At 54.2% G+C, this 26,170-nt stretch overlaps 1 protein-coding gene across 2 annotated transcripts; it reads right to left on the bottom strand.

The window, feature by feature from the left end:
• Positions 1–3,486: 3,486 nt before the first annotated feature.
• Positions 3,487–18,699, bottom strand: WNT4 (Wnt family member 4). Of its 2 annotated transcripts, none has more exons than XM_075721658.1 (5): positions 18,623–18,699; positions 6,974–7,209; positions 4,664–4,795; positions 4,140–4,282; positions 3,487–3,954 (listed from the first exon to the last, which is right to left on the bottom strand). In XM_075721658.1, the coding sequence occupies exons 1-5, from the start codon at positions 18,697–18,699 to the stop codon at positions 3,487–3,489; spliced, it is 1,056 nt and encodes a 351-aa protein (XP_075577773.1). The 2 variants fall into 2 exon arrangements, with proteins under 2 accessions (XP_075577773.1, XP_075577774.1); XM_075721659.1 differs by lacking the exon at positions 18,623–18,699 and adding an exon at positions 16,488–16,554.
• Between the last annotated feature and the right edge of the window lie 7,471 nt (positions 18,700–26,170).

The raw sequence follows: 26,170 nt of genomic DNA, 5'->3' as shown, positions 1-26,170 counted from the left end.
GGGATGAAGGTTGTGGGGTGGGATCCTCCAGGGGAAGAGGAGCCGTTTGAAGGAAGGGTTTTTGGGAGGCTCGGGGCTCATTTTCTCCCATCTTACTAGCCTATTTCTGCAACAATGGTTAAACTTAAAAAAATAGCCCTCGACCCCTGCCACCCACGGAGGCCAAAGTGAGAGAAGCCATTGGTTTTACCATGAGCCCTGTGGAAAGGTGAGCCTGGAGAACACAAAAATGGAGAGCTACAAAGGACACAAGGCAGAGCATTAGCACAGCCAGACCCAGCAGCAGCCCATGCTGAAGCGAGCAGCTCCAGACCATAGGGAACGGCATGAAAAGGATGCAGCTGAGTGGAAGAACAAGGGACAAGTGAAATGTACTGGCTGGGGGCAGCTTGGAGCATGCCGGGCATCTGGCACCGCATCCCCTCCAAATCCAGCACCCGCAGCACACGGATGGAGGCAAGAGGTGGTCGGTCCCTGACTCTGCATCTATGGGCGGTTCTTGCCCCCTCCCAGCCCAAACGCACCTCAAGACCTCTGGCAAGATGTTTCCAGCAGCACACGTTCCAGCTGTGGCCCCTTGGCTGCGTGCAGGAGAGGAGAGCGCTGTTTTAGCAGATGAATATCAGCACCCTCTCGACAGGAGGAAGTCACGGACTTACTGAAATCTAAGATAAGTGGCCTCTTAAGCCAGCGGTGCGTCAAGTGGTTAAGGCAGAAGATTAGTGAGCAAGCTCTCCTTCCACTGATGGGAAAGCAGGGATGCAGCCTGTGGTCCAAACACCAGCATCTCCTGAGGAGAGACAGGAGGAGGGACAAGGACAGCCTTAGTGTCCCCTTTGCACTGTCAAGAGGCACCACCTGGGCACCTCTCCTCCTAGCGAAGGGCTCTCAGGGGGAGACCAGCAACTGTTAGGTGTTTGCAGCACGTGCTGGATTTACACAGCCCAGCGGAGCCTGATTGCTAGGAGAAGAAAAGCCCGTGGCTCATTCAGCACAAACTCATTATTTAATAGACAAAGTAAATATGAAAAAAAGGCATCCCCCCGCCCGGTGCTGAAATTTACAGTTGTGAGAAGAGCCAGAGCTCTGTGGAGCCGGGGTATCTCCGGGTGACATTTACAGGGCTCAGCTTTCATCGCAGCTTGAAAAAATCCCTTGCGCAGAGATTATCTCCACACTGATCTGGATTGTCTTGTTCAGCTTTGGCCTTCATCCTAGATGGACAATGAGCAGAAAACTTGGCCAGTGGCCTGAGGTCTGTGGCCTCCTCTGCATGAGCTGGGAAGAGGAGGAACAGTCTCCAAGGTACTTGAGAACTTGCAGCCTTGGGGGGCTAAAGAGATGGAGCTGGGGAGGGGTGTGAAGCTTCGTTCCTCCCCTGAGGATTTAATACTGCACCCTTGGCCAACCGAGCCATTGAAAGAGGCAACCCCCACTCTGTGTTGCTCTGACAAGGAGATCTCTGGTTTGCACCGAAGTGGATCAACCCAGGGTGGCTCCACCTCGGGGTCTCCCCCAGGTGTCAGTCCGCCCACCACCCGGCACCCTTTGCTGAAGGTGTTTTGGAGATGGGGCTGGGCAGGCAGGAGGAAGGCAGGCGGGGGGTACTGGGGGGATGCCTCGATGCAAACCTCCCTCGCCCCATGCTGCTTCAAGTCAGCTGTCAGCAGCCTTCCAGCCGGACGCTGTCTGGAGGCCTTCCAGCGACCACAGACTCTCCCCCAGCCCATCACTGCCACAGCACAGACGGGATTTAACGTACGTCTGCGTGTTCCCCCAACCTTTCCCCTCTCAAGATGAAGCAATGAAGAGAAACAAGACTGCAGGTCTGCAAAGCCCACCCCCCCCGCCCAGAGGGTGATGGTCTCAGCTCTGGGCTTTTCTGGACCACGCAGGGAGCTCCCAGCTTGTACAAGAGGGCTCAGCAATGCCACCCCATGCCGACTCCTTGCCGCACCGTGGGCAGATGTTCCTGTTGGCTCGAGGTGCCATTTAGAGGTTTTTCTCCACTCCCTTTTTGCCTCTCGACTTGCAGACAAGTGGGTGAGGGAGAGAGGAACCAGTTCGCTTTCCACCTCCCCTCGCAGTGCCCCTCTGCTTATTAGTTCTCCAAATATTTTGTCCTGCAGCCCGGCAGCAAGGACTCTGCACTAACCCGATCCCAGGCAGAAGGGAAGCCGGAGCGGGTAGGACAGCGCGTTATCCTCATGGCATCGCTCCAGGCCAGCCTGCGGGGAGCAAGACAGGGCAGCTGGGGCCCTGCTGCACTAAATTCCGGCGGTTGGGGCACACATGGTAGCATCCCTCCGGCTCAGCCCCCTCTCCTGCTGCCCGAGGGTCGCAGCAGAGCGCGAGCAGTGCCTTTCCCCCCAGCAGCATCTTTCCCCCACCCCAAACAATTGCTCCACTTCATACTTTTGCTTTTCTCAGCAGCCAGCAGGATGGGGACTGTCCCCAGAGCCCTCTCCAGGTGTGGAGAACAGGCACGTGGAGGAAGATAGAGGAGACCTGGTTGTGGGATGCTGGTGAGCAAGGTGGGGGCAATTATGGGACAGAAGAAAAGAAATCTCCTGGGATTTTCTTCCATCAGCTCCCAGCTGCATTAAGAGTCATTGGATTGCAGGCACCATGGCCTCTCTGGACCCTCTTCCCAGTCTCCGGCTGAACAAGATGCTGGAGAAGTGAGGGGGGAAGGGGGCTTGCAAGGGGAAGGAGAGCATGGTAGGAACACTACATCCTCTGACAGCCCTGGGCAGCTGCTGCGGAGCTTCTGTAAATCAGAGTGGCCACTGGAGCTGCCCCAAAATCCATCCAATACCCAGGAGGCCATAGAGCATCCCACACCAAGGGGATGCAGGAGTGTCCCACGTCCCCCCAACATACGGATCACCCTGGCTGGGCTCTCCCTGCATTGAGCTTAACCCCCAGGGACAGTGCCACCCCGTCACCATCTGCCCATCCTCTGCAACACACCTGGCTGCACATGCTGGCTGCGCTCCATCCCCGCCTGAGGCTCCGCCAAGGCAAGCAGCGCTCTGGGATGCTCAGCGCATGCCTTAAACAAATAAAAATAACTGTGATAGAAGGTACCGAGTGCCTAACACTAGCCTCGGTTTAAACACCTCCCGTTTGCAATGCTCCAGAGTCAGCAGGAGCTCATCTGATGAGAGCAGGCATCACGCAGGTCCCCAGCCAGGCGCCGAGAGCAGACACGTCCCTGCTGGCACAGGACACCGAGGGGCTCTGGCTTCAGTAATAAATAAAGCAAGCAAACAAAACAAAATAAAAAAAGCCAACAATGATCAATTTTTTGAAACTTTAAATATTTTTTTTTTCTTTAAAATCTGTTTTCCTCTGGGGCTCTGTCTCTGTAAAGAGCTGCACTCTCCCTGTAGCGTCTGGGTTACTTCCTCAGTCCTGGCCGTGGGGCAAGGGAGAAGCAGGGTCAGTTAGAGAGGGGGACGGATGGGCGCTCCCCTCCATGCATCACCGGCACGTATGGATTTCCACCACCCGATGGCAGGGTTTGCATTTGACGGAGCAGCACCAGTGGAATTTGCAGCTGCACCTTTCCACAACTTCCACTTCGTCCGTATGAAAGCCCCGGCCGCAGCACATCAGCTCGCAGCCATCGATAGCCTTGGAGGTCTTGTTGCACTGCCGGCCACTGGTGCCCAGCACCCCGTTCTTGAGGTCATGGTCACAGAAGTCAGGACTGGAGTCCAGGTAGACGAGGTCCTCGTCCGTGTGCGGCTTGAACTGGGAGTTTTTGGGCACCAGCACTTTGGTGGATCCGATCTCGCTCTGCTCAACCTCCGTGGCACCATCGAATTTCTCCTTCAGGACGTTGCCCACTTTGCGGAAGGGGGGCATGGCTTTCCAGCATGTCTTGAACTCGCACGAACCTGACACGCCATGACACTTGCACTCCACCCGCATGTTGTTCAGGATCGCCTGGAGGAGCAGACACGAGAAACGAGACGGGACAGTCAGCTCGGGATGGACACAGCAAGAAGGGTGTGACGTACGGGGTCTGGTGGGATTAAATGAATACCCAACAGGCTCCAGCAGTGGCTGCAGACCCCAGCTGGGATGCTGCAGAGCTGCACCGGCTGCCCAGGTTTTCCCCTCACCATTACCTTCCTCCCTGCCTCGTTGTTGTGGAGGTTCATTAACGCTCTGTTGGAAGAAGCCCCTTTGCTCCTCTCGCGGACGTCGACGAAGGACTGCGAGAAGGCCACGCCGTAGGCGATGTTATCGGAGCAGCCTGACCACTGGAAGCCTAAGGCAGAGAGCACGGATGAGACAGATGCCAGCCTGCCTCACTCGTCCTCTCCAGCCCTGCTCTTGCTAACATACAGCTGACCTGCCCCCTCTTCTGTCTTGCTACCCACTAGGCTGGGCTGCCGAGGGGATTGGGGACACTGGGGACTGTGGCCCTTGGGGGGAACGGACATGGACAAGATGCTTTCTCTGTCCCATAGTTGATGCTCCCAGATGCCTTTTGAGGGACTCACATAGACTAACAGGAGTCTTTTTTTTTTTTTTTTTTTTTTTTAAACTTTTACCTCCTTTCTGGATGGCTCCAGAGAACAGGCATTTTCATGCTTGGCCGTTTTGCATCCCCGCTCGATTGCCCCGTCCCCAGCCTTTGCATGCTCACCCTGTGGGCTGCCCCCCTGCACCGTGCGGTCACATCCACACTTGTCCAGCTCGCCGCTGCTGCAGGCTCGGGTCACCGCGAAGGCCACCCCTGCCGAAGAGATGGCATAGACGAATGCTGCCTCCCGTGTCCCTGCAACAGCACAAACGATGGTGGGAAATCTGGCAGTGAGTCCGAGACACACGAGAGGGCTTTCTGGAGGGTGTGCAGCCAGGTGGCCAAAGGCCCTTGGTGGGCTGTTGCATGAGCCTCTGTTCCTCTTCCCTCCTAACGCTCGTTTTGCACGTAACCCCCCTGAAAAGCTGGTCTGAAAACTGGCTCTCAGCAAAACATGCTATGCAGAGCTATCAAGTCAAGCCTTTTGCTCCATCTCTTCCTCCCAAGATGGGGTACCCCATGCAGGACACTCATCCTCCCCACTGCCAGGCATGCTGTTTGCTTAGTGCCAAGCCTGGAGCAGACTCAGCAGAGACACCTTGATGCTGGGAGATCACCTGCAGCAGTGAGAGCCCTATCTTGCAATAGTCAAGGAGCTGGGAACTGCCCCACAAGGTTAAAAACATGAATACGATGGGCAAATTATAACCTGGCAATGAGGGAGATGCAAAGGCTGTATTGCCAATGTGGGGAGAGCTCTCCAGAGCTTATATGGAGAGACTGTGTTGCCTGGTGCTTGTAGGGCACCTCTGCCATGAAATCTCTCCTGCATCCAAAATAGTCGGCTGCTTTCCACATCCAGGAACATCCCCTGCAGCTGCAGATCCTTGCCATCCTCTCACACAGGGTGCTGTAGCTCCCAGCACCTCCCAAACTACCCAGCAAAACCCGACTCTGCTCCTAAAGCGCCTTGCAAAACCACGCTGGTCCCCAGTGTGCAGCCCCATCCCAGCTCTTGCGTCTACCTGTGTGGTGCCACATGGTTAGAAAGAGCTTGTTTGGGAAGTCAGGGGACAGCCCCGGGCATAAACACACGGGGCGGCGTGGCCAGGGATCAGCTCTTGCAACACCCAAATCTCCACCGTCTTCTGAGGCTGGATGGGGACACAGCCCCTCCGTTTCAGAGCAAGGAGGGTTGGCATTTGGGGTAGTCCCATGCTAGGGGTAGAGGGGGGATGGCTTGCAAGCAGACATCGCCCCAGCTCGCCGGTTAGACACAGGGCAGCTACTTTGGTGGTCGCAGCCCAGACTTTGGTGACCCAGCTGTAATCTGGCCTGGGCGGCAGTGGCTGGGGAGGACCCAGCCAGTGCGGGGACTGAACCGCCTCCAAGTTAATCGAGGTTAATAGTAGGATCGTGTTGGTCGGTTTGTGCTGTGGCTGCCTAAAAAGAGACGACTTTTAGTTTCTGGTATTTCTGGTATTTCCAGTCCCTGAACCTTAACAAGAAGAGATCTTCACCCCTGTGTTGAGGGGAGGAAAGTCAAACAAGGAGCCGGGGGGGAGGCTTTGGTCTATGGGTCCTGGGATGGGAAGCGAGATGATGCATCAGAGATAGCGGCGGCACCTGAGGGGAGGCAAGGGCCGCTTCGGTGGTCTCCAGGGGTTGCAGAGGGGCTTTCCCCTCTGTCTCCTCACCCCGATGCTCTGGGTCCTTGCTTGGTTTGCTCACAGCCCTGTGCCTCCAGGACACCTGCATACAGCTGGGATTGGAGGGGTTGGGGGCTGCCCTGGCCATAAATCCCCCCTGAAGGCTGACAGCTGGGTGGTGGTGGGCGATGATGCTGTCCTCAGAGGGTCCAGCTGCCATGTGTTTTACTCGCATCGGGCGGCAGAGGGCTGTCCTCCCAAGGTCTCACCCGCAGACGGCTCCGCTTGAGAGCGGTGCGCCAGTCTGGCAGCGGTCACTGCTTCAGCGCTGCCCAGAGAAGAGACCAAATAAATCCAGCACCCCACTGCAGCCACGGCTTTGTGGAGCAAAGCTCCTGGGCTTGGCAGGGCAGAGATTAGACCGCAGGGTGACTTTAGGTCCCTGCTCGAACTTAGCATGTCCTTGCAAAAGGTCCAGGTTCTCTGGATGCCCCGGGCTGGTGCCTCTATGTGATGGGCACCTGCTGGGTGTGAAAAAGGTTTAGGAGAGGAAGCACCCAGCAGCTGCAAGGAACTGCAAGGGCCTGGATATGCTGCCCCTAATACAGTCAAAAGAGCCCTGCTGAAATGCCCAGGGAAGACCTGTCAGCCCCAAGATCCAGCACTGGGCTGCTCCCACCACTGGCTCAGGGGCAAGCAAGCAAAACCCACCTGCAGCCCACCGGACCGCTGCGGTAGCCATTCTCCCATGCAGCAGCACCCCAGGCACGTCCTCCCTGCTCACCTTGCGTTACCACCTTGCCGAAGACGGGCAGCGTGTCCAGTGTGGAGCAGTTCCATCGTCGGTTGCGGAACTGGTACTGGCACTCCTCGATGGCCAGCTGGGCTCCGCGCCGCACCGAGTCCATCACCTCCAGGTTCCTCTTGCACATCTGCACCTGGCGCTGGATCAAGCCCTTCAGCTTCTCGCAGGTCTCCTCCTCGGAGATGCTCCCCACTGAAGACAACTTTGCCAGGTACCTGCCGCGACAGCCAGCACAATGGGTTAGGAGGCAAGGGATGGGGGAGCATGAACCCATGTTCTGCTGGGACACCCTGCACCGCAGAAAGTGAGGAGACCTGGCCTCTCATCCCCTCCGTAGCTGAGACCTGGTGCCCATCTGGGGTCACCTTAAATGTGTCACTGCGGTGGCTCCACAGGATGCGTTTTTGGCTGTCAGAGAGAAAGCCCAAGCAAAACAACCATCCCTCTGCAGCCCGGTCCCCTTTCTCTTGGGGAGCCCAACTGCTGGCTCCCCTTTGCCTCTGTTGCCTGCAAGGAAGATATTTTCGGCGTTGTCTGAATATGCCCGGTCAGGTCTCCTGAGTACCGGCACATCCAAGTGCTACTAGGAGAAGCCAGAGGTCTCTGAAGTCAGCCAAAACAAGCAGGACAGGCGCTCGGCTGCCAGCTCCAGCTGCCACACTGCTCCCGCAGCGTGGCTGTGTGCTCATCACTGACAAACATCACCCTCCAAACCACTTCCCTCCTGGAGCCTACTTTTAGCTCCCCCAGCCTCCAGCAGGCATGATGGCCTCTGGGAGCTGCCAGGTTTCCTGCCACTTGGGATTCGAGCAGGGCTTGAAGTGGGGAGGACAGAGTCGGGAGCCTGCACACGCTGGGCACCTCCTCTACCAGCCCAGCTCCTGAACATGGCCACGAGGTCTTTGCTGACCCGGAAAAAACTGGCCCTGCGTGGAGGTGACTATGTGGTCTGCTTTCCATCACCATGGAAAGGTGTCCCAGAAGGAACTCAGCAGAAGGAGTTACAGAGCTGCCCTCAAGTGACAGCATTAGGAAGAAGAGGAACCTTACCCTTTTGGGGCAAGCACCCCGCAAGCTCTTGGCGTCTCCCCACTGAGCATGTGGGCACGATGGTGCCTCCTGCACATCCCAGTATCCCAACCCACCATGCCCTGCACATGTGCGTGCTTGCCCATTTCCCAGGTCGGTCTTCCTGCCGCAGCATCTGGATCCCAGAGGGGTTTTAAGATAGACCCACACAGCTTGGTCAGGCTGTTGAATAAGCCCGGATCCTCTAGCTGTGCCTGTGCTGGCATGTGCCTAGCTGAGCCTCCCTCCTTCCCGTGGCTGCTGGTACCCACTTTAAGTGACACTGCTACCGGTAGAGCCCCATCCTGCCGTGGAGAAGGGAGACCTCTGCATTGGATAGGCAAAACTCACGTTTGCACCCACTGACCACACCAAGCTTTAACATCCTCAGGAATCGCCGGTGTCAGCTCATGTTGCTACCTCATCTGCACCGAGAGATGCGAGTACTGAGCGAAGAGTTTTTGGAAACCTCATTCCTTGACTCTGCATTTCCCAGCCCTACAGAGCTTGTGGGTTTTTTTGTTTGCTTGTTTTTTTCCTCCTCCTCCCAAGTTGCGACATCCTGCTAAGAATTTTTCCTTTGAAGCCCTGCTCGCCTCCGAGAAGTGACTGTGCAAAAGTGGCTCCTGCTCCCTGCCTGTTCCCATGTGTCCCAGGAGCCAGATCTGCTGACTTCAGCCACAAAATCAAGTTGTCACAGCCTCTTCCTCCCATTAGCCCTGCCAGTTTGCCCCAGGAGGAGAGAACAGGATTTTCTATTCTGTGCATCAGCAGAATTATTCACCAGCTTGGTTTCATGCTTACAACTGGGGGGCCGTGGGAGACGGTGAGAAAGCCGGCTTGGCTTGCAGCGTCCATGGGGAGTCTGCATGGCGAGCTGTCAAAAGCATTCAGCTTTCTTTATGCGTGGAGATCACTTGATGCAATGCCTCTCGGACAGCGGGAAGCAGCAGGCTGCCATGGTTTCAGAGCCAAGTTCTTTTCTAGCCTTTATACCAGCTAAGCATCTTTGCCCAAGGCTTTCTGCTCCTCCAAGGGCACAGCCCTGTTTGCAGAGGACCAGCCGCGTCGCTCCCTGACGCACACAGCTGGCTTGGAAGCCCCACCGTGGCCAAACCCAGGGCTGTCACCTTTCTGCTGGCTCCCACACCATGCAATGAGTGTCCCCATTCCTGTGCTGCGGTCCTGGACACAGGGTGTGACAATTGCTGTTCTGGCATCTTGCTGCACTTGGCTGACCCAGGATGAAGGCAGAAAACCACCTGCAGGAGCTTTGAGGATGTTTGATGCCAAGCAAGCCCAGAGTGACTGTGACAGTTCTGTCCCCTCCCAGGTCCAGCCATCATTTGGGTTTGGGCATGGGGAAGCTGACACACGGCAGAGTGGTGAGATTCATCCCAAGACACTGTGGGTCGGTTGATCAGCTTTGAGCCTGGGAGCCAAGAAAACCAGATTCTGCCTCCAGTACTAACCCATTGTACTGATTTGGTTTTTTTTTCCCTCCTCCTGCACCTTAAGCAGCATTTATCACACCATGGAACCAGCTCCAGCAAAGCAGCATGGCCGGTCCTGCTGATGAGTCAGTGCCCAGTCTGGCTGCAGGCACCTTGGCAGGAGAGAGCCGTGCCGCAGGTGTAACAACCACATTAATATATCAGCTCTGCTCAGGATGGGGGCATCATCTCCTTTTCTAATATATTTCCCAGCTCCGTGGGTTTCTCCAGGCAATGGGGAGCTATAAATTCAAAGCACACATGAAGAAAAGTCTGACAAGGGCCTTTCAAGTTTTTCCAAGTAGATGCACCTGATAAGATGCCTCCCCAACAAGCATTTAATGCTGTTTGGGATGATAAAATGAAGGCCAAGGATGCTTCAAAGATAGGTACAGCTCTCCAAGAACACGTCTGGTAATTTGTTTTGCAAGGCAGGCAAATAAGATGAAGTTATCCAGAACGGTGCTCTGGCCTCTCTCCCCCATGACAGATCCTCTGTATGCCATCATCCCTCCTCGGCCTGTGCGTCTCTGCCTCTCCTTGGGGATGGAGGCAACTGTGCCTGAAACGCCATGGCCCCATCAAACTCCCAGCTTGCTACCAGTCTGCTACATCCCATGAGTACCACCACTGCTTTCCAAACGAGGCGCCTCTTTTTGGTGGGGGAAGGTTCCCATCCTGGTCCCTGGTCCAGGAAGGATCCAGAGGTTGAGTCAAGGATGTAAGGAAGGACCTTTGCTGAAGGACCTCAGCTTCAAGGCTTTCACATGGCATCTCTCCACACCACATTCAGGGGCACCAGGCAGGAACATCTCGCCTCTTTACCCACCTCTGGGGCAGCTGGAGAGCAAGATAAGAGCCGAGAAACATGCTCTGCCCTCAGAAGCACTCAAAGGTGCTTCCACCCTGCAACTCACAGAGTGTTCCTCAGGGCTGTGGAGCCCAAGCAAGGCACCAAACCCATCCGCAGCATCCCACGGTCACCATGGAAACCCAGCTCTACCACTTCGCCTGGTCCTTAACGAGGACCTTGCTCCAAACTTCGTTTTCCTGGACTGAGGCAGTAGAAGCCACAGACAAAGCCTTTGTCTACCTGCACACGCAGCAAGACAGGCACAACAGGAGGAAACCCAACAGCTCCTGCCCTCTGCAAGGTCTCAGTGCAGATCTCCATCCCGATATCACATCTTGATTGCTGTGCAGAGCTGCACAGAGCTCTAGATTACGACTTAAGTCTCACATGCAGCCTCAAAACAGCCCTGCTTGTGGAAAAAAACCCAAATAATGGCATATTTTCATCCTTTTCCAAGATTGGGCAAAGGACGTTTCAAGGGGTGAGCTGCTGCCCAAGCCATTTGTTAAAGTTTTGTCTTCTTGCTTCATCATGGCATTTATGTTTCTTTTCTCCTGCCTTTAAATCCAGATGAGTCACTCACAGAGCAAGCTCCCTTTTATTAAAAGTCACTGATTTAACATAAAACTGATGGAAAGCACTTCCTTTTTTTTCCAGCCACAGTATATAGATCAAGATTGAAGCCCCGTAATTTAAGCAGCTGCAGTTGATCCACCCTGCAAGATGGCAAATAAGGAAGCCTCAAATCCAGGGAGCTTTGAAAAGGGGGGGTGAGGGGGAAAGCCCTACTTAAATAAAAATGACAATAATTTCAGGAGGAAGAATAATTGGTGGAATGACAAGAAGGCATCGGAAGAGCCATGGCAGTTGGCAGATAGAGCCAGAAGGAGAGGGGTGGGGATTCCCTGCTGTGGAAAGGTGTAGAAATTTGAGTCATTGACAAATTCTCAATAGAGGCAGGTCAGGGAAGATGTAGCAGACATCTTGGAGAAAGCAGAAATCTCTGGTGTTTCTTTATTTAAACAAATGAGTTTCAAGTGTGAGAACTCTTTGTATTGTCTCATTTGGGGAATATTTTGCTGAAGATGGTAACAGTCAGACCCAGGCCAGTGGCATCACTGATGTATCTCTTAGAGATGCTGAGAAGTCAGATGAGCTCAGAAGCTTCACCCTGTTCAGCAAACACTCAACCTGCCTGGGATACCTGCCTGGCCAAGGCCACAGAAGTCTTGTTCAAGTCTTAAATTAAAAAGATACTTCAGCTCTGCTCCTCTCTGAGAGGCAGCCTCTGCAAACATCCTCCTTGCTCGTGGAGGAACAAAGTCAGCCTGGATCAGCAGCGTATCTCTGCGCCTCTTGTGGCTGGATGTATCGCCAGCCAGGGACTCAGGCTTGTACTTAGGATTGAGACTGCCTTGTGCAGACAGGTTTCTTCTGAGGAAGAAGAAAAGGCTTGTTTAGGATGGAAAAACCAAAAGTGCATGAAGAGGGACAGATAGATGCATGCAGAGAGAGGTACTGACCAGCCACTGCAAGGAGCCATCCTGCAGCTGTGGAGAAGGGGATCATCTTTTCCTTGTTGCTTTCCCCTTCCATGCAGAGAGAAGGCATGAAGAGACATCCCTGGGATGGCAGGTCAAAGGATGCTCTAGGTGGGCCAGAGAGCCCCTGTGCTTTCTCGTGGTGTCCCACACTGGGCTTAGGACCACTATCCCTGTGCCAGCATGGCCAGGCTCGTACGTAGCACCCACATCCTTGGCATGGTTCGGCAGGTCTGCCAACTGGGGCATGTTCCTGTCAGGATCTGCTGGAGACCTGCAACCTGCAAGGTTGCCCTTATCCAGCCAATGGCTCTGCAGCAGGACATGTCCCTCCCAGAGAGTAGGCATCCCTCTCCTGGGATTAGATATCCTGCCTTTCCATCGCTTCTAAGTGTAAACCATGATTTATAAAGTCATCATCTGAGAGGCTGCCTGGTTTCTTCCCTGGAAGAAAAGCAGCTCTCTGGCTCGGTTCTTCCTGTCGCAACGACTGCATGTTTCATCTCTTAGCTGAAACCGTGCTTTTCACACCCTCGTCTCCACCTCCAATTAACAGCTGCCAAAACAGTCTCCCAGGAGGAGGCATTGCCATGCTCACCATTACCTGCCTGAGAGTGCAGCTCCACCACCTGAGCTCAAAGATGAACCTACAGCTCAAATCCTGTGCCCCCACACCTTGGACCCTGCATCTAACAGCATGTGCACCTAGCAAACACCCATCTACCCATGCACCAACCGGTGATGGTGGCCTGCCTCCCCCATCGCAAGTCTCTGGGGACAGCATGATGGCCTGGCTGCCGGTCCCAAGCCAGTGCTGCTTCTTGGCCTCCTGAGCATCCGGGGGCAACATCTCCACTTTGTGATGGGGAAGACCAGGGTGGAAGCTGGGAAGACCCTGAGAGCAGCATCCACTTTGGAAATCTACTTTGGATGTGTAGGAAATAACCTTTGCTGCATCCTCCTTTATAAGTCAATAGAAGCTACTCCAGGGCTCGAGTACAGCAGCAATGCCTTGTTGCAAGAGGAGGCAAGTACAGGCCACCGGCCTGAGCTCTGTGGGAATTCCCCTCGTCCAGTGCTTCAGGCTAGACCTGGTTGGAGAAAATCTGATGAGTTTTTAGTTTTGATCAGAATTTGCAAATATGTGGCAAGAGAAGCCTTCTGCAGGATTAGTTTGATCTCACCCAACTTGCAACAGACCCCAGGCTGCTCTCCAGCGGCCAAGATACTCAATTAATTTTTTCCCCAAGTAATTTCATGAAAGCACAATACTGGCTCCAGTTCTGCTGAGCCAGCCAGATCCTGCACGCCACCTTCCCAGCTGCATGGCAGCAGCTCCTGGAGAGCCTGGAGGATGCTGCTGGGGGTCACCCACAGGCATGGGGGGCAGACACCCTGGGGCTGGAGCCCAACAGAGGTTACCTGCACTTTGTATCCAGAGTCTGCCATTTGAACAGCCTTGGATGACTGAGATTTTTGTGGATTCACAAGGCTTTCAAGCTTAAAAAAAAAAAAAAAAAAAAAAAAAAAAAAATCACCAAGTATTATAAGAGCCAGCATTGCTGCACTTGTAAGGAAATACGGAAGAACCTCCTGGAAACTGTTAGCCTCCAGGTTTGCTCAGCAATTTCGTCATTTTAGGAAATCCCAAATAAATGGCTGTAATGCATTTCTCTCCATCCACAAGGATGATTTAATTGAGAGGACAGTAGCTCTCAGCAGAGTAACATAAACATTTTTTTTTGCTTCAATGCAAAAGTCCAGTTCTGACTCATGGAGTCACAGCAAACCATTGCAAAAAAGAAATCTGCTTCTTGCTGTTGCTTGCATTTGGAGCTGATCCAATTCTGCACAACCTGGGGTGCAGGGTGTTTTTTATGTCACTTGTGATCATCCTCCCTAGAATAAGGCTCTGCTACTAAAGATTGGGGAATAGTTTTATTTGAGGCTTCCTTAAGAAAAGGCAAAAATACCCATCTCCACTGAGGAGCCAGAGAGCACGGATCCCTTCTACACCGTGGCAAACGCAGCTCTGAAGACTTCCTGCCAGAAAGGACCGGAGCTCAGAGACAAGCCAGGCTGGTTGGAAGTCCAGCACCAGGACTGGCAGAGGTCTCTTGCCTCTGCAGGATGAAACCCTTAAAGCCGGCCTATTTTCATCACCGAGCTAATGTTAGGTGGTTTGGTCAAAAGTGCAAGACTTATAAATAAATGAATAAATAAAAATTAAAAAGTATTTCCAATGAAGGCTGCCGGTTTAGCTCTCCCTCCCCATGCCCTTAGGGAACGGGTGCCACTGGTTGCATGCACCAACCTCCAGACCTGGCAGGATCCCCAAAGCAATGCAAAGGTGCTCTGGGCACCCCAGAAGTGGAGAGCGACTCATCCACCCCCGCAGTGGCCCTCAAAGCAAGGAAATTCTCCATCAAACCCAGTCGGTGCAATCCGCCATCCCTTCCGCCAGAGCAGACGTTATCGGGGAACCTTCTTGACGCTGCCCTCGCACCACAAAACAAGAGCGCAGGGAGGGGAGCGGGGCTCTGCCCTGGAGCTAGCTGCACCTGCTGAATCAGCACCGCAGCGACACAGCATCTGCCAGGAAAATGCTGGACCGGTTCCTCGCCAGGTGGAAGACGGGAGGGTCGCAACGACAACGCAAAGAATCTTGTACGAAATTCAACCAAGCCAGGCTCAAAGCAAAGTGACCTCTGCCCGCTACCAAAGCTGGGGAGACTCACCTCAAAGAAAAAAAAAACCAAAACCTAACAACAAAAAAATCAACTCTGGCTTAAAAACAGAGGGATACCAAGTGTAGGACCCAGGCATGCTTCTTCCCAAATCCTCTACATTGCACAATGACCCAAACGGGCACAAAATGAGCATTCAGGCTGCTCTTGCAACATCCCCACTGCAAAGCTGGCAGGGGTGAGCACAGAGAATTGGGCCCTGTGTTTGCGAAGCACCTTGTGATGTTCAGATGAAAGGGGGCCAGAGAAACCCAAACTCCTTTTATCCCTCCCTCTCCAGTCCTCAAAAGTGGTTACTATTAGACGGCAGCTGCTTAGCCAGGCTTGTTCGGACGCTTGTAAGGTCTTCAAGCTTTTCCAGAGTGCTCAAATCCAATTTTTTTAAAGGGTTTAAAAACCCGTCTGTGCTCCTGGCCCTTTAAGCCAAGTCTCAAGCCCAGACGGAAGTTTTAAACCCCTGTAAATAGGGGGTAGATGGAGCTGCTGGTGGCACACCCTGCTCTGCAGCGGCATAACCGCATCTCAGACTATGCAGCGTCCCTATGGAGATCCTCCTCCAAAGCCAGTTGTAGCTGCAAGAAAATGGAGAGAGGCTGTAATGATTCCCAGATAGCTTGATAACTAGGGGTCCCACCCATAAAGGACCCCTACCCTGTTGTATCCGATGCTTTCCAGGCATGGGAATTGACGCTCATCATGCAAACCACCCAAACAGCTACAGATCACAGCAGCCCCAGGGCCATGTGCAGTTAGTGGATGCTTACACCCACACCCCACTTTCTGCACATTTTCTAGCTCACCCCTTCAGGTGGACTTCCCTCCCTCCAAAATAGATAAAGAAATGAATAAATTACTAACTAATGACTGCTCGCCCCTTGCCTCCCACTGAACCCGGAGCCCTGTGCTCCCATGCTGCCTTCGGAAAGGTGCACATTTGGCTGAAACCCTCTACAAAACACCCCCAGCACTGGGATGGTTTTAGACCACTGAGAGAATGCGCTTCCAAATTCAACCACATTACTGTATGTGCAGGTTCAAGAGCTGAATTGACTCTGTGAAATGCGAGTTGCTTTGGAAAGTAACTTGTCTATTTCCCCTGTATAAAGCACGTCCCTGGACTCCTCCAGAGATAAAGCAGAAGCTGCAGGGACCTTCCCGTGCACAACCAGCCTAGATGTAAAAGGCCCTAACTACAGCCCTTTATTTAATTTTACAATTCTGTGCCTAAAGAGGCAGGAGGCTTTAAAACTCTCTGAGCCTCCAAAAGTAGGAGGAAAAGCAAGCCTGAGGCTTTCACGAGAAGGAGGAACAGAGCATCTCTTCAGATCTGGAGAACAGAGGTTTTCTGGATAGGCAGCAAGCCAAGCAGCAACTCCCAAAACTCAGACACTGAGAGGTTTGCTTCCTAACCAGAGAGAAAGTGGTTTGGTCTGTTTAATGAAAAGATTTGGCAAAGTCCCTTCCAGCTCAACGGTCGCTGTAGCGGAGCGATCCCTCCGAGAGACACCTACACCGTCTCCCTGTTCTATGGGATGGGGCAGCTCAGAGGACACCATTTGCATGGCCAAAACGAGCCCTTCCCCACAAAGCCAGGCTTACAGAAAACCTTCAGCTCAAGTGTTGCAAGCAGCGTCTCTCCGAAGTGCTGGGGGAATGCGAGTCCGGACAGGTCGAAAAAAGCTTTAGGGAGAAAAAAAAAAAAAAAAAAAAGTCACAACTGAGCTTAATCACTAATCCAGCAGGTTTCTGGAAAAGCAAACTTCACCGCGCGCTGCCACCCAGCGCACACACCTATGCGCAGAAATATGCGCCCGGCAAGGCTGGGTCCGGCCCCGGTGTGCTGGGCGCAGGCTGGCAGCGCCCGGGCGGCTCTGTGATAAAGCGGAGCACGCTGGAGCCCACATGCGTGAGGCTTCACGAAGACGTACGGGGCACGCTCATTCCTCGAATATCTGATAACTCCTGGGATCCTTCTAACTCTGTTTATTGCCTCTGGCAGCCTTTGTTTCTGATGTGAGAAGATAAACCTTGGGAATTGTCTTAATCCTAAAGGCAAAGAATAAAAAACACTGAGCGGGGGACGATCCTTTTATCACAATACATTTGCAACATCAAAAAAAGTTGACCCCCTTCCTTTCAAACGCACTGAAATGTATCTGCTTTTCCTCCCCTGTTGGCAGGAATGAGCCCTCCGCTCTCCCGCGGCCGAGACCCCACGCCCACCCCTCGCTCCGCCAGCACGGATGGCTGCACACAGCCCTCCCCATCTATTGCGGCGAACCACCCCTCAGCCTCGGCTTCCCAAATACGATCCCAGCTGCGTGCAGCGCCGGGGACCAGGGGGTCCCACCTCCACGCATCCGTGCTGGGTGGCTTGTCGACCTCGCTCGTGAAATCCCCCTTTGCCGGGCACTTCCCCGTGCCCATCCCGGGGCAGCCGAGGCTGCTCCTCTCCAGGGACCTGCCATCATCCTGCAGGGCTTCCTCAGCAGGACTTTCTCCCTGCAGGAAAAACACTCCCACAGTTCCCAATATACCTTCACCAGAAGCGCGACAGCTTAAAAGACCACCTTGATAGCTGCTATGATCCACCCACCGCTTGCCAGAGACGCGTGGCATGCAAGTCGCTCCATCTGGCGAAGGAGGAGGGGAGGAGGACTAAGTGCTAACGCATCCCCGGCAGCTACCGATGGGCGAGCACCTTTTCCCACGGGCAGGACACTTGGAGAATGCCGCTGACCTGGCGCTTTCCCCAGGCGTAAGGAGCATCCTCCAAAACCCACTCACGTCCCACAACCTCCAGCGAGATAAAGCTAAAGGCAGGAGAGACAGGAGCCATATCCGGGCACGGAGAGGACTCCTCACACAGGGGATGTGCGCGTGGGACTGTGCCCACCTGGGCACAGGTGTTGGGAGAGGCACAAGCCACTCGGGATCTTTCATGCCAACAGCTCCAGGGACTCCCCACCGGACCGTGGCATACCTGCCCTTGCTGATGGAGACCCGGGGAGGTGAGATGGAGGTGGCTCATGTTCCCAGCCTGAGAGCGGGTCCGCTGGGTGCGTGCACCGGGAACTAATTAGCTCACGGCAGCCGGCGACACTAGGAGCAGGGGAAGTGCCATCTCCCACCAGACAAGACGAATTAGGAGGAACTGACGCCTTCGTTCAAAGTTAGGTGGGAAGGTGCTGTTGTGCTCCATCCCCTCTGCCCCAGGGCGGGGGGGGTCTCCCCAGAAGACAGTCCCACCGCCTTGGCAAACATGCAGGAATTTTCCAGAACGATTTCCGCCCCTGTTTACCTTACACATTATTTCAGTGTTTGTTCAACGGGTTCCCAGTGTCACCGGGCTCGTCTGCGCTGTGCAACAGCCCCCCGCCGCTCGTCCTCCCACCACGAATGGTGGTCCAGGGTGCAGGCAGCCCTGCCTGCCGCAAATCCCCGGGGCCGGCACGCTCGGCCGCCACAGCACTGCCAAATCCTTCCCTGGACCGCTGGCCCTCGCGCGGCACCTCGCCAACCCCCGGGCCCTGCTCTGACCCAATGCCGCGACCTCCGTCCTTCCCCGGCGTGGTCCGGATTCGTATCTTAAGGACAAAAAGGGGACAGGGGCTCAATAACCAGCCGCTGTCCGACCAGCCTCGATAAGACCCCCGAGCGGCTGGGGAGGGCCGGCATCCCCTGCAGCCCACCTGCCCGGGGACGCAGGCTGCGACCCCTGCCGCCGCCGGTTTGGGGGGTCAGCGGGGACAGCGGGTACCCGCCGCGATGGGGATGGAAGCCCGACGCCCCGCCGGGTACCGAGCGGCATCGTTGCGGGGGGTCGCGCCCCGATGCTGCCCGACCCCGGCGGCACCTGCTCCGCCGCCCCCGGGGGGATCAACAAGTGGTGGCGGTCCCCCCCCGGTCGCCCCGCGGCTACTCACAGCCAGTTGCTGGCGTTGGCCGAGAAGGTGGCGAGGATGATGAGCAGCAAGGAGCGCAGGAAATACTCCGGGCTCATCCTGGAGGGCAGGCAGGGGGAGGGCAGGCAGGGGTAGGGCGAGCGGAGCCGGCGGCGGCAGCCCCCCCCCGCCGCCCGGGGCAGCCGCCGCCGCAGGTGGGCGCCGGGCAGGAGCGGCGGCGGGCGCTGCCCGGTGGATGCGCCCGCGGCGGCCGCCGAGCCCGACTGTCAGCTCGGCCGGCCCATCCCGGGATGGAGCGGCGGGCCGGGGGCGGGCCGGGGGCGGGGGCAGCCCCGGGGGCCGCCCCGGCTCCGCCGCTGCCTGGGCGGGACCCGCCGCCGGGGACACCCCCGGGGGCGGGACGGCGGCGGGGAGGGCACCGGGGGCTCGGCCGGCGGCCCCTGCCCCGCTGCAGCCCCCCCCCCCCCCCCCCCCGCCCTCCCACCCTCCAGGACCCCCTGGGGGGGTTTGGTGGGTGCGGTGGGGCCGGGGCATGGCGGGGTTCGCTTCTCCCTTGAGGTGCAGGGGGAGAGGGGGACATCTCCAAGAGGCGAGGAGGTGTTTTTTTTTTTTTTTTTTCTCTCGCATTTGGTGCTTTTTAGGGTAATTTCCGCGTGGCTGTGAGAAAGCGGAGCCCTCGGGATGGGGCCTGGCGCTGCCTCGGGTTTCCGTATTGCCGGGAGCAGCCGAGGCATCGCCGGCACTGCCTTCCCCGCTGAGCACCACCCCTTCAGGCGGGAGGCATTTCCCCAAATCCCGGCTTCCGAGGGTTCGCCGTAAATGCCAAATTTTGGCATTTGAAAATTCACAAGCAAGGAGAGGAGTTTGGGGTTTTTCTATCAGGAGGGAACAGCGGCCGGAGCCGGCAGCAGGGACGAGGGTGCAGACCCCCTTGGTGTCTCCGCAGGGCGGCCCCTGCGGAGAGCAGCCAGCCCCAGGGCTGCGGTGATGGGCTCTGGGCTGTGCATGTGGAGGGTGATGCTTGACCAAGTATTGAGGCTTAAATCTGCTTCTGAAGTTGTCCAGAAAGGTCAACTGCTGGGAATCCCAGGAACTGCCAGCGGCATGGCTGACCCGCCCTGGGGGCCAAGAGGGGCAGTGGGGATCCCTATCTTCTCCCCCATCCACCATGCCTCCATCTATCCCCCGCAGTCCACGTGGGCACAAATGACTCAATTTAAAGCCAGGAGTGATGTGAGATGGCTGCTTGGTGTGAAATCCAAGATCCCAGGAGCCAACAACTGTGCACCAAATCTCCCGACAACGTTGTTAGTTAGGTCCGTTACTAAAACCTCTTGCTACCATCTCTAAAATCTTGCCAAGCTGGTTTGGAGCTATTCAAAATTCCCTTTGTCTTTTCAACTCCATTTTCCTGCTCTCAGTGTAGCCAGGACACACTCAAAGCACGGCAACTTGCACTGGGCTGCACACATGCCTGTCTAAGTGTATTACACCTACTTTAAAATCTCTGCATTAGTTCCCTGTCAAAGCGAGGATTTAATTTCAAAGTGCTTTGACTTATATTCCAGCTCCTGACAGGCGGCAGCCCACCCTCACCTAGTCATTCATCTGGCTTTCACGTCCTTGCTGATTATCCCGGTTGAAAGCGGGATGCTGGCTGCTTTGCCGGTGAATCGGAGGTTGTTGCTGTGAGCCCCGACTGGGTAATTCAGTGCAACTGGAGCTGATTAATCTGGCTCATCGTTCAAGACAAAGCCGTGGCCTTCCTCTGGCTTCTAATCGCTCTGGGTGTTGAGTGAAGTCGTCAGGAAGGCAAGAGCTAATTGAAAGGCTAGGGGGAATGAGAGGTTAGAGGGCCATGGCTGGCTGGCCAGAGCCACGTGGGTCTGTGGGAATCTCATATTTTTGGGCCTCAGATGTGTTATCCCCCCCCCCCCCCCCGCTAGCGAGAAACACCAGAGAGTTCAACAGAAGCCAGAGGGGTGGGCATGGTCCCAGATTTCTGCATGGGTCACGGGGGCTCCCTGGCTGGTGTGGACACCTGCAGCCCGAGGAGCATCCCTGGCCAAGATGCTCCTGGGCCAGGGCTGGCGGTGCTGCTGGCAGGCTCAGGGCACCCTGTGGCTCTTGTCGGGGTAGCTGTGATGGCAGGATGGTGCAGCGAGTGCCTGACATGAGCTGGAAGACCTCTGTGAGATGCCATAGTGTTATTTCCCAGGGCCCTCCTTATGGGCCCCATGTGCTCTGGGTGATGTGAGATGCTCCTCTGCCCTATGATGTCCCCTCCTAGCACCTGGCTCCAGACTCGTTTCGCTGGCCCTGTGTTAAGGGCAGGGTAGGGGGGTCAAGGAGGTGTTTGGGAAAGCAGATCCCCCGGTTGCTCTGCTCCTCATCCTGCTAGCAGCAGCGGAGGTTGCCAGCCACGTGGCTCCAGCACCCCTGGAGATGGGTCTGCTCCCTCCTCCCTTTCACTTCCCACCTTCTGCCTGCAACATGCCTGCCTTGACGCCTCTCCTGGCCTGGGCGAGGAGTTGTAGAGCATGTCCACCTGCTTCTGCAGCAAGTTCAAGCCACTGTCTCCAGCGTAGCAGGTAGAGCAGAGGGGAATATCCTGACCTACCCAGCAGGAAGGGAGGTATATGCAGGGGGCAGGAATGCCAGGCCATTTGCAGCAGTCACAGCGTGGGATCACATCCACAGGATGCGCTGGGACTCGGGTGTCCACAGAGTGATGGGTGGGAGCCCCGTGCTGGAGGGAAGGCAGATGCAGACACATCTGGAGTGAGTCACCCTGAAGGGAAGTGCAGCGTGAGCTGTCTGCGGAGATGATAACAGCGTGGCAGGGCAGGAGGGGTGTTTATTTTACAGCCTCTGCGGTGGAGGAGATGATGAGTGTGAATGGACAGAATACGGAAATGGGCACTCACCAGGAGAGGGGGGTCCCTTGGCCTTTTCAAAGATGCCCATGAAACACTGCTCCATCGTTACCTGCAGACTAAGCGCTTTCTGCAAGCTGGCCGCTTATTCAGAAGATGCCAGGTTGCTGTAAAGACTTCAAAGCACAGTGGATTTGGAAGAGAGGAAGGCCCAGATCCAGGAGAGCTTTTAAGGAGGTATGGGGTCTCCTGGCCTTGTGCATTGGTGCAGGGCATCCTGCATAGCGGAGCTTCTCCTTTGCCACGCTCTCGGGACAGCAGCCAGGGAAGAGCCCTTGTCACCCGCAGTGTGGCTTGGAGCGCAGCACCTGCTGACACCCCCAGCACTGCAGGGCATCGCTTTTTATTACTGCCCATGTGTTGCTTTAATGAATATCAAAACCCCATTAGCTAAGAAAGCTCCCTTTGATGTGTAAATATTTCAGCGGATGGGGAGAGGAATAAAATGCACCTGAGGAGTGTTTCATAGGCTTGCCCAGGTGCTTCTCTATCAAAGGCTGCAAAGAAATTACCGTTGCCATATCACAGGCGAGGAAAAGGTCCCAGCAGTGGCAGCAGGAAGGGGGTTTCCAACTCTGAGACCAATGTGAAAGCACAGAGCTTGCAAAGGACTGTGCAGAGGTGTAGCCAGACTCTGGATTTAAGTGATGTAAACACAACTACACTGAAGAATAAGGTAGCAGGCAGGTAGCATTCTTGCTCAGTTCCTGGATCTGAACAGTGCTATCAGTCATAGAGGTTGTGGGAGATATTTTACAGGTTCTTTCGACTTTCTGATGCCCCTGGGTCTTACAAAATGGGACTGAAAGTGGGGTAGTCTGCAATCTGGGTAGTGGTCTCAGCCATGTGATGGGGAGAAGAGCTGCGAGAATGAGGGAGGCAAAACTCATGGGTGAATCTGAGGCTGTGGGGGTTGACGCTGAATAGAAATAAATTCTGTCTTGAACTTAATGGAACATAAATATCGGACACTTAGCAACAGTACATGTATTAATCCTGTCCTGGAGAAAGGAGAAGCTGTTCTGAGAGCCTCCATACCAGAAAACACAGGACAATTGTACTCCTTTATAGAAACCTGCGGTTTTTCTGATGAAATTTATTTCAAACTATCCAAACATTTCAGAGCAGCGCTGATGACTGCTCAGAGAAGGTGCTGTATAGGAGTGCAGTTCACAAACAGAAGCAGCTTTGCAAAGGTGAAAATTGCTCTGACAAAAGAACTGTGTCCAGTGCATTATAAACAGAAAGCGAGTGGTTGCTGTAACCCATGCTCACCTGGTCGACTAAACACAACCTGATGGTCACTAGAAAATCAAGACGGTCCTTTTTCAGCTGCAACAGGAAGCCTTTAGCTCCATGTGGATTGCAGAGCACTTCAGCATGCGTGCTTGGGGATGTGCATTTATTTGTGTGAGTCTTCAGAAACCGCAGGCGCAGACATTCAGTCCTAACAAATCTGCTGTGCCATCACCTGAAATGCAGTGCCAAGGCTGGAAAAATTCCCTCCTCCGAGTTTATTGTCAAATATGGCATTGAAAAAGAAGCGGAGTGGCTTGGGATTTAAGGTCTTTGCCTTCGGGTGTTGCCTCTGAACACACCATGAAAGTTTCTCTGGGAAAAGTGAGTGTCTACGGTGAATTTGTGGGTGCTGTCCATGTGGGAATTTAAGAGCATCTCTGAATATGGTGAATGCTTTCAAACCATACCACTGCAGAAAGAGCCAAGTTTTCCACCAGCCAAATACACACTTTTTCACAGGGCTGTGAATGAATTGTCCCCTGGATTGTGCTATCTTCAGAGGAGATTGTATCATGGTTCCAGGCTCCGGGGTTTAAAATATCACAACTGACTTCACCACTCACACGGGTGCCGTCCAAACCAAACAGATTGTAGCACTGCTGAAACAAATCTTGATCCAGGTGCTGGACAAGTGGTCATAGACGGCAGTGCACGTGCAGCGAGCCAGTGACAGAGTGACAGCCAGCTACTGCAACCTTTGCCCTACTCACCCTGCCCAGGGAGAAAACGAGATTGCAGGCTGGTCGGATACATAACACCCTGATCGACTCCTCTTCAGTGCTTATTATACCTCCAGGCATTCAGGAGCACCGAGACTTCATCCCCTGTTGTGGGAGCTGGTGGGGGGAGCCACGCTCAGCTGAGCAGGGTGGGAGGAGGGGTGGTAGCCACCAGGATTGGAAGGGTCTTCCCAGCTGGTGATGGCCAGGAAACGACTGGGTAGGGATGAACACCTCTGACCATTCCTGACGTGTGGTGGAGTTGTCGTCTTGTTCAGCACGTTGCAGATAAGACCTGCTCCCACACCAGGTGCTGTTATCAATGCCAAGGTGCTCACCTTAAGTGATGTCTGCATGTCTCTTCCCATGTGTGACTGTCTTCAAAGGAGGTTGTGGGGATGAGTCTTGCTCCAGCTCTCTCCTGGCACCACCCAACCTGTTAGGGCTCTTGCCGGTGTGGTTTTGGCCCAGCTAACTTATACCCTGCCAGGCAGTGGCTAGGCAAAGTTCAAGGGAGGTCTTGTCCTGAGGAATGGGACAGACAAGGCATCTTTGTTTTAGGCTTAGCTATATGGTCCCTAGCAGGTCCATACCATTTAACCCTCTGTGCAACCATTCCCTGACCTGTTTTGCTTAGTAATGCAGCCATAGTCTTTTGGGGATGCAAACCCAGAGGTGGGAAGGAACAGAAGAAAATCAAGGAAAAGAGAGATGCTGACTGGGATATTGGGTCCTGTGATGGGGAATAAAATGCTGCTGGAGAAAATCTTCTAAACCTCAGGCAGCAAGAAAAACGGCATACTGGAGCCTGGAAAGAGCCTCCAAGTTTCCTCCTGGGACAAGGGCAGACAGAGACAAGTGAGCTTGTCTGTGCTGGTGGAGAAGTCCAGGACCAAAGTCCTGTGCCGCATCTCACTCAAGGTATCTGCCTTCTCCGTGCATAAATTCCCCCCCTTTTCTTTGATTGAGCTGCCTTGGCAAAGCCCTTTGAAGGCCTTATGGAGTATCAGTAAGGAACAGAATTTTTTCTGTCTTTGGCTATCAAACAGATGACAAGACACTGGCCCTATGGCAGAGCATGGCTGTGTTTGGAGGACATCAACCTGTCTTCCCCTTCCCTGAGCGGAGAATGTTTGAAATGAGGACAGCATTTCCCCTCCACACCCATTTCCAGGAGGTCCCAATGTTTGTGCTGAACCATCTCTTCTATTGGCTTAATGTACAATCTGCATCCATGAAGTGGAGGAAATGGGAACGTGAGACATGAGCAGCATCTCCCGGAGAGCTGGTCCTTTGCTCAGTGGGGCCTCGCAGGTGCCCATGGAGCAAAATGTTGGCTGTGGCTTTACAACTTATTCATGCTGGTGGCTGATGAAGGTGCATGGATAGGGTGTTGTCTCCTGGTTGGGAGGAAGGTGCAGGGCTGGGCTTTGGGAGATAACCAAGGGACAGCACTCAGACCAACTTTGAGTCCGCTGCTTTGCCAAAATGCAATCGATAATTGAATCTGATGCCCTATCCAAATCCTTGTTTCTCCTGAAATGCATCAGGAATGAAGCTTGCACAGCAGTGTTGGACTGTCTTCATTTTAATTTTCTCTTGTAGCAGGAAACTTCTTATTTAAGTAATGTTCTTTTCAGAAATGACTAATTAAACAACAGAACAGGAAATGTAAGAGACAGTAAAATCCCCTCAGCTGTCCAGCACATTTCTACGTAAATATGGTGGTAAAATGATGAAAACAAAACCTTTTGGAGACAAAGACGAGCAAGGGACCTGGTGACGCAGCAGTGAAAAATCTATACTTTGTCATAATAAAGTGAAACCACTGTGTTTATCCTGTATCTTGGAGGACTTGGTGCAATTATTCTTAGGAAGGGAGGGAAGCCACATAGAAATCAGAATAGTCCAGATTTTTGCTAAAATATTTGTACAAATCAGGTTATTCAACTACAGCAAAGGAGTTCTTTGGGTCTGTTGCTTCTGAAATTATCCTGCAAAACTGGAAGGACCGTAAATGCTTGGCTTTAATAGCTAGCTACATACAATGCAAACCTAATCAGTGAAGCTTGAAATGTCTGTGGCAGGGAAGAAAGGCAGAGTTTTATGGCTCTACGGATGTGTACAGAAGACCGGACAAAAAGCTGCCTAACGCACATGGAGGAAGGCAATCACGGATCTCCCATGTGTAGAAGTCACTTTGTGGTCAGAGACAACGGGGTGAATTTTCCATGCTGACATGAGCTGCCTTTTGCCTGGGTTGGTTGTGAAGGCTGGGAGGAGCTGTAGCACAGGACCCCCCTTGCACCCAACCTCCCCCGGGGGGTTTGGACAGCCTCCTTACCCCCGACTCCCACCCAGGCTGCATGGCTGTGGGGCCGGGACCCAGCAGAAACCATCCCAGAAATCTGGGGAAGAATTAAGGTTGCACTGTCTAACTTTCGGTTTTGCCTCAAGCAAAGGCTAAAAATGTTCCACATCACTTAGAGGTGTCAGGTTATTTTGCTGTAGGCTGGGAACAGCCCTCAGAACATCTCAGTTACACATTACCCTGAATATCTCAGCAAATTGCTTGCAGCTAATTGAAATAAAGGAAATGCAGTGGCTCAGTTTAC

The sequence above is a fragment of the Pelecanus crispus genome, chromosome 15 (assembly GCF_030463565.1).
Source record: "Pelecanus crispus isolate bPelCri1 chromosome 15, bPelCri1.pri, whole genome shotgun sequence".
In the NCBI taxonomy this organism is placed as follows: Eukaryota; Metazoa; Chordata; class Aves; order Pelecaniformes; family Pelecanidae; genus Pelecanus; species Pelecanus crispus.
This window is presented reverse-complemented; position numbering and strand designations above follow the sequence as displayed.

Coding starts and splice junctions, on each gene's coding strand:
- WNT4 (XM_075721658.1), bottom strand. CDS start 18,699: ATGAGCCCGGAGTATTTCCTGCGCTCCTTGCTGCTCATCATCCTCGCC. Junction 7,210..18,622: donor GCCAACGCCAGCAACTGGCT/GTGAGTAGCCGC, acceptor CTGTCGCGGCAG/GTACCTGGCAAAGTTGTCTT. Junction 4,796..6,973: donor CGGCAAGGTGGTAACGCAAG/GTGAGCAGGGAG, acceptor GTGCTGTTGCAG/GGACACGGGAGGCAGCATTC.